The sequence below is a fragment of the Oncorhynchus masou genome, chromosome 9 (genome assembly GCF_036934945.1).
Source record: "Oncorhynchus masou masou isolate Uvic2021 chromosome 9, UVic_Omas_1.1, whole genome shotgun sequence".
Classification (NCBI taxonomy): domain Eukaryota; kingdom Metazoa; phylum Chordata; class Actinopteri; order Salmoniformes; family Salmonidae; genus Oncorhynchus; species Oncorhynchus masou.
The window spans coordinates 16,682,902-16,697,628 of record NC_088220.1 but is presented as its reverse complement, the minus strand read 5'-3'; the positions used below and the strand labels follow the sequence as shown (position 1 = coordinate 16,697,628).

The 14,727-nt window shown below is 42.7% G+C and overlaps 1 protein-coding gene across 5 annotated transcripts in view; it reads right to left on the bottom strand.

The window, feature by feature from the left end:
• LOC135545576 (N-terminal kinase-like protein) overlaps nt 1-14,727 on the bottom strand; it is a 28,734-nt gene that overhangs the window by 10,767 nt on the left and 3,240 nt on the right. For all 5 annotated transcript variants that reach the window (XM_064973288.1, XM_064973289.1, XM_064973290.1 and 2 more), the window contains exons 8-10: nt 14,423-14,530; nt 14,192-14,305; nt 13,859-14,014 (exon numbers count right to left, since the gene is read on the bottom strand). In XM_064973288.1, the coding sequence (XP_064829360.1) occupies nt 13,859-14,014; nt 14,192-14,305; nt 14,423-14,530 (378 nt within the window). The remainder of the gene's footprint in view (nt 1-13,858; nt 14,015-14,191; nt 14,306-14,422; nt 14,531-14,727) is intronic.

Here is a 14,727-nt window from a genome sequence, read left to right as displayed (position 1 = left end):
TGTCAGGAAAAATAGGAGAGGGTGATTTATTTCAGCTTTTAATTCTTTCATCACGTTCCCAGTGGGTCAGGAGGTTAACAAACTCAATTAGTATTTTGTAGCATTGCCTTTAAATTGTTTACCTTGACTCAAACATTTCGGGTAGCCTTCCACAAGCTTCCCACAATAAGTTGGGTGAATTTTGTCCCATTCCTCCTGACAGAGCTGGTGTAACTGAGTCAGGTTTGTAGGCCTCCCTGCTCGCACACGCTTTTTCAGTTGCGCCCACAAATGTTCTATAGGATTGAAGTCAGGACTTTGTGATGGCCACTCCAATACCTCAACTTTGTTGTTTTTAAGCCATTTTGCCACAACTTTGGAAGTATGCTTGGGGTCAATGTCCATTTAGAAGACCCATTTGTGACCAAGCTTTAACTTCCTGACTGATGTCTGAGATTGCTTCAATACATGCACATAATTTTCCATCCTCATGATGCCATCTATTTTGTGAAGTGCACCTGCAACCCGACAACATGATGCTGCCACCCCCGTCCTTCACGGTTGGGATGGTGTTCTTCAGCTTGCAAGCTTCCCCTTTCTCCTCCAAACATAACGATGGTCATTATGGCCAAACAGTTCTATTTTTGTTTCATCAGACCAGTACGATCTTTGTTCCTATGTGCAGTTGCAAACTGTAGGCTGTCTTTTTTAATGGCGGTTTTGGAGCAGAGGCTTCTTCCTTGCTGACCGGCCTTTCAGGTTGTGTCGATATAGGGCACGTTTTACTGTGGATATAGATACTTTTGTACCGGTTTCCGCCAGCATCTTCACAAAGTCCTTCGCTGTTATTCTGGGATTGATTAGCACTTTTCGCACCAAAGTACATTCATTTCTAGGAGACAGAACGTGTCTCCATCCTGAGCGGAATGATGGCTACGTGGTCCCACAGTGTTTATACCTGCATACTATTGTTTGTACAAATGAACGTGGCACCTTCAGGCGTTTGGAAATTGCTCCCAAGGATGAACCAGACTTGTGGAGGTCTACATTTGTTTTACCCCCTGAGGACTCGGCTGATTTCTTTTGATTTTCCCATGATGTCAAGCAAAGAGGCACTGAGTTTGAAGGTAGGCCTTTAAATACATCCACAGGTACACCTCCAATTGTCTCAAATGATGTAAATTAGCCTATCAGAAGCTTCTAAAGCCATGACATCATTTTCTGAAATTTTCCAAGCTGTTTAACCTTTTGTGACTATGGGGCAGTATTTTCATTTTTGGAAAAATAATGTTCCTGTTGTGTCAGGACAAGATGCTAGAATATGCATATAATTGACAACTTAGGATAGAAAACACTCTAAAGTTTCCAAAACTGTAAAAATATTGTCTGTGAGTATAACAGAACTGATATTGCAGGCGAAAGCCTGAGAAAAATCCAATCCGGAAGTGCCTCATGTTTTGAATGCGCTGCGTTCCAATGCGTCCCTATTGAGCAGTGAATGGGCTATCAACCAGATTACTTTTTCTCCGTATTCCCCAAGGTGTCTACAGCATTGTGACGTAGTTTTACGCATTTATGTTGAAGAATATCCGTAAGCAGCTACATTGCGCAAGTGGTCATCTGATGGCTCAGTGATTCTCGCGTAAAATACAGGAGGTAGCCATTATTCCAATCGGTCCTACTGAAAAACCAATTGTCCCGGAGGATATATTATCGAATAGATATTTGAAAAACACCTTGAGGATTGATTATAAACAACGTTTGCTTCTGTTGATATTATGGAGCTCATTTGGAATATTGGTCGGCGTTTTCGTGACTGCAATTTCCGTTTGATTTCTCAGCCAAACGTGAAGAACAAATTTCACCTACAAAAATAATATTTTTGGAAAATGGAACATTGGCTATCTAACTGGGAGTCTCGTGAGTGAAAACATCCGAAGCTCATCAAAGGTAAACGATTTAATTTGATTGCTTTTCTGATTTCCGTGACCAAGTTACCTGCTGCGAGCTGGACAAAATGCTATGCTAGGCTATCGATAAACTTACACAAATGCTTGTCTAGCTTTGGCTGTAAAGCATATTTTGAAAATCTGAGATGACAGGGTGATTCACAAAAGGCTAAGCTGTGTCTCAATATACTTGTGATTTTCATGAATAGGAATATTTTCTAGGAATATTTATGTCCGTTGCGTTATGCTAATTAGTGTCAGTCGATGATTACGCTCCCGGACCCGGGATGGGGAGTCAGAGGTTAAAAGCACAGTCAACTTAGTGTGTTAACTTCTGACCCACTGGAATTGTGATAGTGAATTATAAGTGAAATAATCTCTCTGTAAACAATTGTTGTAAAAATTACTTGTCATGCACAAAGTAGATGTCCTAACCAACTTGCCAAAACTATAGTTTGTTAACAAGAAATTTGTGGATTGGTTGAAAAACTAGTTTTAATGACTCCAACATAAATGTATGTAAACTTCCGACTTCAACTGAATATATCAATTAATTGGCAGGGGCACTAGAACAGTCTACAGCCCCCGCCCTCACACCACTAGAATCCACATCACCAACGAACTATCATGGTCCAAACACACCAAGACAGTCGAAGAGGGCACAACACCACCTTTACCCCCTCAAGAGACTGAAAAGATTTGGCATGGGTCCCCAGATCCTCAAAAGGTTCTCCATAATGACAAAGCAAAAACAGGTGTTTAGAAATGTTTGCAAATGTAATTAAAAAAACATTTCCTTAAGTATTCTGACCCTTTGTTGAGGCACCTTTCGCACCGATTACAGCCTCACGTCTTCTTAGGTATGACGCCACAGGCTTGGCATACCTGTGTTTGGGGAGTTTCTCCCATTCTTCTATGCAGATCCTCTAAAGCTCTGTCAGGCTGGATAGGGAGTGTCGCTGCACAGCTATTTTCAGATCTCTCCAGAAATGTTCAATCAAGTTCAAGTCCGGGCTCTGGCTGGGCCAATCAAGGACATTCAGAGACTTGTCCCAAAGCCACTCCTGCATTATCTTGGCTGCGTGCTTACGGTCATTGTCCTGTTGGAAGGTTAACCTTCGCCTCAGTCTGAGGTCCTGAGCACGTTTTCATAAAGAATCTCTGTACTTTGCTCCATACATATTTCCCTTGATCCTGACGAGCCTCCCAGTCCCTTCTGCTGAAAATCACCACAGCATGATGCTGCCTTCACCGTAGAGAAGGTATTGGCCAAGTGATGAGCGGTGCCTGGTTTCCTCCAGATGTGACGCTTGGCATTCAGGCCAAAGAGTTCAATCTTGGTTTCATCAGACCAGAGAATCTGGCAAATTCCAAGTGGGATGTCATGTGCCTTTTACTGAGGAGTGGCTTAAGTCTGGCCACTCTACCATAAAAGCCTGATTGGTGGAGTGCTGCCAAGATGGGAGAACCTTCCAGAAGAGCAACCATCTCCACAGAGGAACTCTAGAGTTCTGTCAGAGTGACCATTGGGTTCTCGGTCACCTCCCTGACCAAGGCCCTTCTCCCCTGATTTCTCACTTTGAGACTGATCTAGGAAGAGTCTTGGTGGTTCTAAACTTCTTCCATTTAAGAATGATGGAGGCCATTGTGTTCTCGGGGACCTTCAATGCTACGGAAATGTTTTGGTATCCTTCCCCAGATCTGTGCCGACACAATCTTGTCTCGGAGCTCTATGGACAATTCATACGACCTCATGGCTTGGTTTTTGCTCTGACATGCACTCTAAAACAATGCACCTAAAAATAAAAAAAATCCTCCTTTTGTGGCCAGTGGCCATAGTGCCCTTCTCCCTGAGTGCTCCATCACGTGGTTGGGTCTTTCTCACAGGCTACAAGTGAAGACAGACACATCAGGGACACAACTGTGCATGTCCTTATCGAATTACTAGGTGCATATTGAAGATTTAAAGAACTGTCCACATTTACTTTGTCAGCCAACAGATGAGTAGGCCTAACGAACAGTTTAACAGCAAAAGCACTAGCCTATGTCAATCTACTAGCCTCCATAGTACAAAGTAGAGGTCGACCGATTATGATTTTTCAACGCCGATACCGATTATTGGAGGACCAAAAAAAGCTGATGCCGATTAAGTCGGCCAATTTTTAAAATGTAATTGTAATAATGACAATTACAACAATACTGAATGAACACTTATTTTAACTTAATATAATACATCAAAATCAATTTAGCCTCAAATAAATAATGAAACATGTTCAATTTGGTTTAAATAATGCAAAAACAAAGTGTTGGAGAAGAAAGTAAAAGTGCAATATTTGCCATGTAAGAAAACTAACGTTTAAGATCAGAACATGAAAACATATGAAAGCTGGTGGTTCCTTTTAACAGGAGTCTTCAATATTCCCAGGTAAGAAGATTTAGGTTGTAGTTATTATAGGAATTATAGGACTATTTCTCTCTATACCATTTGTATTTCATTAACCTTTGACTATTGGATGTTCTTATAGGCACTTTAGTATTACCAGTGTAACAGTACAGCTTCCGTCCCTCTCCTCACTCCTACCTGGGCTCGAATCAGGAACACATCAACAACAGCCACCCTCGAAGCAGCGTTACCCATGCAGAGCAAGGGGAATAACTACTCCAAGTCTCAGAGCGAGTGACGTTTGAAACGCTAGCCATTTCACATCGGTTACATCAGCCTAATCTCGGGAGTTGATAGGCTTGAATCATAAACAGCTGCTGGCAACCGCAGGAAAGTGCTGTTTGAATGAATGCTTACGAGTCTGCTGCTGCCTACCATCGCTCAGTCAGACTGCTCTATCAAATAATAGACTTATAACATAGTAACACACAGAAATACGAGCCTTAGGTCATTAATATGGTAGAATCCGGAAACCATCATCTCGAAAACAAGATGTTTATTCTTTCAGTGAAATACAGAGCCATTACGTATGTTATCTAACGGGTGGCATCCATAAGTCTAAATATTCACATTTACATTTTACATTTAAGTCACAACCTTTATCAATGTTAATTTTTTTTTTTTTTTTTTACCTTTTATTTAACCAGGCAAGTCAGTTAAGAACACATTCTTATTTTCGTGGGAAAAACTGCCTGTTCAGGGGCAGAACGACAGATTTGACAACTCACAACCTTTTACTAGTCCAACGCTCTAACCACTAGGCTACCCTCCTCTTACATTGCACAACCTTCAATGTTATGTCATAATTACTGCAAACACCTGGTTAATATTGCCTTTTTCTTTTAGAGAAATATACAGGTTTAAAAATATATACTTCTGTGTATTGATTTTAAGAAAGGCGTTGATGTTTATGGTTAGGTACACATTGGAGCAATGATACGCACCGCATCGATTATATGCAATGCAGGACACGCTAGATAAACTAGAAATATTGTCAACCATGTGTGGTTGACTAGTGATTATGATTGATTGTTTTTTTATAAGATAAGTTTAATGCTAAGATAAGTTTAATGCTTACTGCATTCGCTAACAGGCAGTCTTCTTGTGGTGTGCAATATAATCAGGTGGTCAGAGCGTTGGACTAGTTAACTAAGGTTGCAAGATTGAATCCCTCAAGCAGACAAGGTAAAAATCTGTCGTTCTGCCCCTGAACAAGACAGTTAACCTCTTGAAACTCTAGGGGCGCTATATCATTTTTGGATAAAAAGACGTGCCCGTTTTAAGCGCAATATTTTGTCACAAAAAGATGCTCGACTATGCATATAATTTGATAGCTTTGGAAAGAAAACACTCTGAGGTTTCCAGAACTGCAAAGATATTCTCTGTGCGTGCCCTAGAACGTGAGCTACAGGCAAAACCAAGATTAAACGGCATCCAGGAAATCAGCAGGATTTTTGAGGCTCCGTTTTCCATTGTCTCCTTATATGGCTGTGAATGCGAGATGAATGAGCCTGCCCTTTCTGTCGTTTCCCCAAGGTGTCTGCAGCATTGTGACGTATTTGTAGGCATATCATTGGACGATTGACCATAAGAGACCACATTTACCAGGTGTCCGCCCGGTGTCCTGCGCCGAAATTGGTGCGCAAACCTCAGCTGCAAGTATTTTTCCATGGAATTCAGAGAAGAAAGCAGGCTTCCACGAACGATATATCAATGAAGAGATATGTGAAAAAACACCTTGAGGATTGATTCCAAACAACGTTTGCCATGTTTCAGTCGATATTATGGAGTTAATTCGGAAAAAGTTTGACGTTGTTGGTGACTGAATTTTCGGTTCGTTTCGGTAGCCAAATGTGATGTACAAAACGGAGCGATTTCTCCTACACAAAGATTCTTTCATGAAAAACTGAACATTTGCTATGTAACTGAGTCTCCTCATTGAAAACATCCGAAGCTCTTCAAAGGTAAATGATTTTATTTATTTGGTTATCTGGTTTTTGTGAAAATGTTCCGTGCTAAATGCTACTCAAAATGCTAAGCTAGCTTAGCATACTCTTACACAAATTAGTGAATAGCTATGGTTCAAAAGCATATTTTGAAAATCTGAGATGACAGTGTTGTTAAGAAAAGGCTAAGCTTGAGAGCAGACGCATTATTTTTATTTTATTTGCGATTTTCAGAAATCGTTAACGTTACATTATGCTAATGAGCTTGTATACAGGTTTTTTTCATAGCCAAACGTGAACAAAACGATTTGTCCTACACAAATAATATTTTTTTGAAAAACTGAACATTTGCTATCTAACTGAGAGTCTCCTCATTGAAAACATCTGAAGTTCTTCAAAGGTAAATGATTTTATTTGAATTATTTTCTTGTTTTTGTGAAAATGTTGCTGGCTGAATTCTAGGCTTATAGCTATGTTAGCAATCAATACTCTTACACAAATGCTTGTTTAGCTATGGTTGAAAAGCATATTTTGAAAATCTGAGATGACAGTGTTGTTAACAAAAGTCTAAGCTTGAGAGCAAATATTTATTTCATTTCATTTGCCATTTTCATGAATAGTTAACGTTGCGTTATGCTAATGAGCTTGAGGCTATAAATAGAATCCCGGATCCGGGATTGCGCGACTCAACAGGTTAACCCACCGTTCATAGGCCGTCATTGAAAATAAGAATGTGTTCTTAACTGACTTGCCTAGTTAAATAAAGGTGTAAAAAAAATCTCAGTGGAAAACACCATTATCAAAAGTGACCGCAAATGCAATTATGCATGTAATGCTTTTATTATAAAAGGTGCATTTATGGTGAAAATCCATCTTCCCCAAACTTGAAACTCCCACGCTGCTTATGTTAGGCTCTACACCCCTTGTAAAGCGGATTAATGTTCTTAATTTTAATAAGTTATTTGGCCACTTTAGTTGTGATACAAACATATAGGCCTATGGGCTAGGCTACATGAGGTGTGCGACTATGTTTAGAAAAAGTCGCAAAAAAAGGCTTGGTTTCTTATGCTGGGCATCATTCATAAGTGATAGGCTATATATTCTTGATTTAATCTCATCTTTACATATATTATTTAGTGTGTGTGTGAAATTAACTTGGATTTAGAATGGACCATTATCCTGCACAACAGTGGCAGCTGGAAAAATACATGTCACCTATGCACTTAAATAGCGAAAGGGGGACGCTTTTCCCGTGGTTTATTTTCATGCCAGCCTGGTTGGTTATACAGTGCCTTGCGAAAGTATTCGGCCCCCTTGAACTTTGCGACCTTTTGCCACATTTCAGGCTTCAAACATAAAGATATAAAACTGTATTTTTTTGTGAAGAATCAACAACAAGTGGGACACAATCATGAAGTGGAACAACATTTATTGGATATTTCAAACTTTTTTAACAAATCAAAAACTGATAAATTGGGCGTTCAAAATTATTCAGTCCCTTTACTTTCAGTGCAGCAAACTCTCTCCAGAAGTTCAGTGAGGATATCTGAATGATCCAATGTTGACCTAAATGACTAATGATGATAAATACAATCCACCTGTGTGTAATCAAGTCTCCGTATAAATGCACCTGCACTGTGATAATCTCAGAGGTCCGTTAAAAGCGCAGAGAGCATCATGAAGAACAAGGAACACACCAGGCAGGTCCGAGATACTGTTGTGAAGAAGTTTAAAGCCGGATTTGGATACCAAAAGATTTCCCAAGCTTTAAACATCCCAAGGAGCACTGTGCAAGCGATAATATTGAAATGGAAGGAGTATCAGACGACTGCAAATCTACCAAGACCTGGCCGTCCCTCTAAACTTTCAGCTCAAACAAGGAGAAGACTGATCAGAGATGCAGCCAAGAGGCCCATGATCTCTCTGGATGAACTGCAGAGATCTACAGCTGAGGTGGGAGACTCTGTCCATAGGACAACAATCAGTCGTATATTGCACAAATCTGGCCTTTATGGAAGAGTGGCAAGAAGAAAGCCATTTCTTAAAGATATCCATAAAAAGTGTTGTTTAAAGTTTGCCACAAGCCACCTGGGAGACACACCAAACATGTAGAAGAAGGTGCTCTGGTCAGATGAAACCAAAATTGAACTTTTTGGCAACAATGCAAAACGTTATGTTTGGCGTAAAAGCAACACAGCTCATCACCCTGATCACAGCTCATCACCCTGATCACACCTTCCCCACTGTCAAACATGGTGGTGGCAGCATCATGGTTTGGGCCTGCTTTTCATCAGCAGGGACAGGGAAGATGGTTAAAATTGATGGGAAGATGGATGGAGCCAAATACAGGACCATTCTGGAAGAAAACCTGGAGTCTGCAAAAGACCTGAGACTGGGACAGAGATTTGTCTTCCAACAAGACAATGATCCAAAACATAAAGCAAAATCTACAATGGAATGGTTCAAAAATAAACATATCCAGGTGTTAGAATGGCCAAGTCAATGTCCAGACCTGAATCCAATCGAGAATCTGTGGAAAGAACTGAAAACTGCTGTTCACAAATGCTCTCCATCCAACCTCACTGAGCTCGAGCTGTTTTGCAAAACTGATAGAGACATACCCCAAGCAACTTACAGCTGTAATTGCAGCAAAAGGTGGCGCTACAAAGTATTAACTTAAGGGGGCTTAATAATTTTGCACGCCCAATTTTTCAGTTTTTGATTTGTTAAAAAAGTTTGAAATATACAATAAATGTCGTTCCACTTCATGATTGTGTCCCACTTGTTGTTGATTCTTCACAAAAAAATAGAGTTTTATATCTTTATGTTTGAAGCCTGAAATGTGGCAAAAGGTTGCAAAGTTCAAGGGGGCCGAATACTTTCGCAAGGCACTGTATTTACAACAAGAGTATAGCCTACGTGCTTAATATTAAGAAAGCTGATGAATAAATATAATAGACCTAGCCTATAGAAAACGGATCATCATTCTCATCATTTTTCTCACGCAATTGCATAGCCTATTGAAATGTTGCGCAACAAATCAAATCACATTTTATTGGACACATATACACTGCTCAAAAAAATAAAGGCAACACTTAAACAACACAATGTAACTCCAAGTCAATCACGCTTCTGTGAAATCAAACTGTCCACCTAGGAAGCAACACCGATTGACAATAAATTTCACATGCTGTTGTGCAAATGGAATAGACAACAGGTGGAAATTATAGGCAATTAGCAAGACACCCCAAATAAAGCAGTGGTTCTGCAGGTGGTGACCACAGACCACTTCTCAGTTCCTATGCTTCCTGGCTGATGTTTTGGTCACTTTTGAATGCTGGCGGTGCTTTCACTCTAGTGGTAGCATGAGACAGAGTCCACAACCCACACAAGTGGCTCAGGTAGTGCAGCTCATCCAGGATGGTACATCAATGCGAGCTGTGGCAAGAAGGTTTGCTGTGTCTGTCAACGTAGTGTCCAGAGCATGGAGGCGCTACCAGGAGACAGGCCAGTACATCAGGAGACGTGGAGGAGGCCGTAGGAGGGCAACAACCCAGCAGCAGGACCGCTACCTCCGTCTTTGTGCAAGGAGGAGCACTGCCAGAGCCCTGCAAAATGACCTCCAGCAGGCCACAAATGTGCATGTGTCTGCTCAAACGGTCAGAAACAGACTCCATGAGGGTGGTATGAGGGCCCAACATCCACAGGTGGGGGTTGTGCTTACAGCCCAAAACCGTGCAGGACGTTTCGCATTTGCCAGAGAACACCAAGATTGGCAAATTCTCCACTGGCGCCCTGTGCTCTCCACAGATGAAAGCAGGTTCACACTGAGCACGTTACAGACGTGACAGTCTGGAGACGCCGTGGAGAAGGTTCTGCTGCCTGCAACATCCTCCAGCATGACCGGTTTGGCGGTGGGTGTCATGGTGTGGGGTGGCATTTCTTTGGGGGGGGGGCGGCACAGCCCTCCATGTGCCGCCAGAGGTAGCCTGACTGCCATTAGGTACCGAGATGAGATCCTATACCTCATGTGAGACCATATGCTGGTGCGGTTGGCCCTGTTCCTCCTAATGAAGACAATGATGCCTCATGTGGCTGGTGTGTGTCAGCAGTTCCTGCAAGAGGAAGGCATTAATGCTATGGACTGGCCCGCCCATCTGGGACATCATGTCTCGCTCTTGTACCACAGACTGTCCAGGAGTTGTAGGGAGGTCATACAGGCACGTGGAGGCCACACACACACACTACTGAGCCTCATTGACTTGTTTTAAGGACATTACATCAAAGTTGGATCAGCCTGTAGTGTGGTTTTACACTTTAATTTTGAGTGTGACTCCAAATCCAGACCTCCATGGGTTGATACATTTGATTTCCATTGATAATTTGTGTGATTTTGTTGTCAGCACATTCAACTATGCAAAGAAAAAAGTATTTAATAAGAATATTTCATTCATTCAGATCTAGGATGTGTTATTTTAGTGTTCCCTTTATTTTTTGAGCAGTGTATATTAGCAGATGTTAATGCAAGTGTAGCGAAATGATTGTGCTTCTAGTTCCGACAGTGCAGTAATATCTAACAAGTAATCTAATAATTTCCCAACAACTACCTAATAAACACCAAATCTAAAAAGTGGTGAATGAGAATATGTACATATAATTAGATGGATTAGCGATGGCCGAGCGGCATTGGCAAGGTGCAATAGATGCTATAAAATACAGTATATACATATGATATGAGTAATGTAAGATATGTAAACATTGTTAAAGTGGCATTGTTTAAAGTGACTAGTGATCCATTTTTAAAGTGGCCAGTGATTGGGTCTCAATGCAGACAGCAGCCCCTCTGTGCTAGTGATGGCTATTTAACAGTCTGATGGCATTGAATAGAAGCTTTTTTTCAAGTCTCTCGGTCCCAGCTTTGATGCACCTGTACTGACCTCGCCTTCTGGTTGGTAGTGGTGTGAACAGGCAGTGGATCGGGTGGTTGTTGTCCTTGATCTTTTTAGCATTCCTGTGACGTCGGGTGATGTAGGTGTCATGGAGAGCAGGTAGTTTGCCTCCGGTGATGCGTTGTGCAGACCTTACTACCCTCTGGAGAGCCTTGCGGTTGAGGGCGGTGCAGTTGCCATACCAGGCGGTGATAAAGCCTGACAGGACACTCTCGATTGTGCATCTGTAAAAGTTAGTCTGGGTTTTGGGTGACAAGCCACATTTATTCAGCCTCCTGAGGTTGAAGATTCGCTATTGCGCCTTCTTCACCACACGGTCTGTGTGGGTGAACCATTTCAGTTTAACTGTGGTGTGTACGCCGAGGAACTTAAATCTTTCCACCTTCTCCACTGCTGTCTCATCGATGTGGATAGGCGGGTGCTCGCACTGCTGTTTCCTGAAGTCCATGACTCCTTTGTTTTGTTGACGTTGAGTGAGAGGTTGTTTATCTGACACCACACTCTCGTCGTTATTGGTAATCAAGCCCACTACTGTTGTGTCATCTGCCAACTTGATGATTGAGTTGGAGGCGTGTGTGGCCAAGTAGTCATGAGTGAACTGGGAGAACAGGTGGGGGCTGAGCACGCATCCTTGTGGGGGCCCAGTGTTGAGGGTCATCGAAGTGGAGATGTTTCCTACCTTCACCACCTGGGGAGGCCCGTCAGAAAGTCCAGGACCCAATTGCACAGGGCGGGTTTGAGACCCAGGGCCTCCAGCTTGATGATGAGCTTGGGGGGGTACTATGGTGTTGAATGAATGCTGAGCTGTAGTCAATGAACAGCATTCTTACATAGGTATTCCTCGTCCAGATGGGATAGGGCAGTGTGATGGGGATTGCGTCGTCTTTGGACCTGTTGGGGCGGTATGCAAACTGAAGTGGGTCTAGGGTGGCCGGTAAGGTGGAGGTGATATGATCCTTGACTAGTCTCTCAAAGCACTTCATGATGACAGAAGTGAGTGCTACAGGGCGGTAGTCATTTAGTTCAGGTATCTTTGCCTTCTTGGGTACAGGAACAATGGTGGCCATCTTGAAGCATGTGGGAACAGCAGACTGGGATAGGGAGCGGTTGAATATGTCCGTATACACACCAGCCATCTGGTCTGCGCATGATCTGAGGACATGGCTAGGGATGCCGCCTGGGCCAGCAGCCTTGCGAGGGTTAACTCCCCAATCCAGTTTAAATGTTTTACATAACGTCGGATTTCTGAAGGAGAAGGAAAATAATGTGCAGTCCTTTTCTTAACCTGGGTCGCAAACAGTGGCACTGTTGTTATCATCAAAGTGGACAAATGTTTCATTGTTTGTCTGGAAGTGTGATTCTTCTCTAAATTCCATGGAAAAATGTCCATGAGGACGTGGGACTGGTTTGGTCTCTTTGTCAATCTTCCAATGATATTCAAATACGTGCTGCAGACCCTTGGGGAAATGACACATCAAAAATCGTCCTGGATGCGTCTTGTCCTGAGCCGTTGAATTGTTTTCTTTCGAAAGCTATCAATTATATGCATAGTCGAGTATCTTTTTGTGACAAAATATCTTGTTTAAAACCATCTTTGTCCCTGTTTCCACTGTGTTATCATCAAAGTGGACAAAGGTGTTTAGTTTGTCTGGAAGTGTGACGTCGGTGTCCATGACGTGGCTGGTTTTCCTTTTGTAGTCTGATTTCCTGTAGACCCTGCCACATACGTCTCATGTCTGAGCCGTTGAATTGCGACTCCACTTTGTCCCCGTTTCCCGGCATTTCGCTTGTTTGATTGCCTTGTGGAGGGAATAACTACACTGAATACCAGGCAGTTAGCAAGTTTGGTAGGCTACCAATGACCATCAGCAGCATCAGAGCTTGGAGAAGCCTAATTACCGTGACTAAACTGTCACGTGGAATTTGACTGCCTTCATGGACTCGTGACCGCCTGTGTAGTGGTAATACGGTCACCGCAACAGCCCTCGTCCTGGGGCTCTGTTCACAAACAGACCCCACAGAGCCCCAGGACAGCAACACCATTAGAACCAACCAAATCACAAGAAAACAAAAAATATATTCCTTGACACATTGGAAAGAATTTACTTAAAATCAGAGCAAACTAGAATGCTATTTGGCCCTAAACAGAGAGTACATACACTGTGGCAGAATACCTGACCACTGTGACTGACCCGAACTTAATTAAGGACAGCTTTGACTATGTACAGACTCCGTGAGCATAGTCTTGTAGGCAGACCTGGCTCTCAAGAGAAGACAAGCTATGTGCACACTGCCCACAAAATGAGGTGGAAACTGAGCTGCACTTCCTAACCTCCTGCCCAATGTACACACTTCCTAACCTCCTGCCCGAAGAGACACATATTTCCCTCAGATTACACAGACGCACAAATTTGAAAACAAATCCAATTTTTGATAAACCATATCCATTGGATGAAATATCAGTGTGCCATCACAGCAGCAAGATTTGTTGCCACAAGAAAAGGACAACCAGTGAAGAACAAACACCATTGTAAATACAACCCATTCCATCTATAGATCTATGGAGTGAGAGAGAGAAAGCAGGTGAGTTACCCCAGCGTTGAGGTAGGGGGCGATCTTTCCCAGGCACACGGTGGTGTTGCAGCGGATTGGTCCCTGCTCGTCTCTCGCCTGCAGCCGTGCAAAGTGCCTCATCAGCTCCTGATTCAGATTACTCTCATTCAGCTTGGGGGCCAGCAGCAGCATGGACTGGGAGAAGGAGAGAACAGAAAGAGGCATAAAAACCATTTAACAACAAGAACAGACCTTTGGGAACACCATTAACCACAGGGAAGGTATACTTTCAGTTCCACTTGAATAAAGAAGTGAGTGAAGCCACCTGGTCTTGTGAGCATAAGTCTGACAGAGTTGGTGAGCCAGTTATACCTTGACAGTCTGTTCTCTGATGGCTGGGTTTGTGTCTGTGAAACCATGAACGACATGAGGGAAGATCTGCGAGTTCACCGCTGCATCGTTTAGATACTGAACAAACTGCTCCATCTGAAGGAAAGAGAGATGAGGATGGGGTTGGAAAGAGGAATGAAACAAGGGTTCTGCAGCAAACACTCATTCTGGTGTAATGGCCGTCTCTGTACTCTGATGTGTGGTATTCTGTACCTGTTGAAGCAGTCGTATCCTCATGGCCCGGTCTGTAGAAGAGAACATCTTCACAATGACAGGAATGATCTTCTGCTGGTACTCCTCCGCAGACAGGAACTTCCCCACCTGACAGAGACAAAGAAAGAGACATGGAAAATGTTCTGCCCTCTCGGGATCCTGAGGTGGGTTAGTGGTCTTTTGACATCCCCTTGGTGGTGTGGGGGGGGGGGGGGGGTTTATATTCTGCCTGGTTGGATGGGTATCTGTTGTGTCACCTACTGATGTAAAAAAAAAAGGCTTTACAAAATACATTTGATTGATTG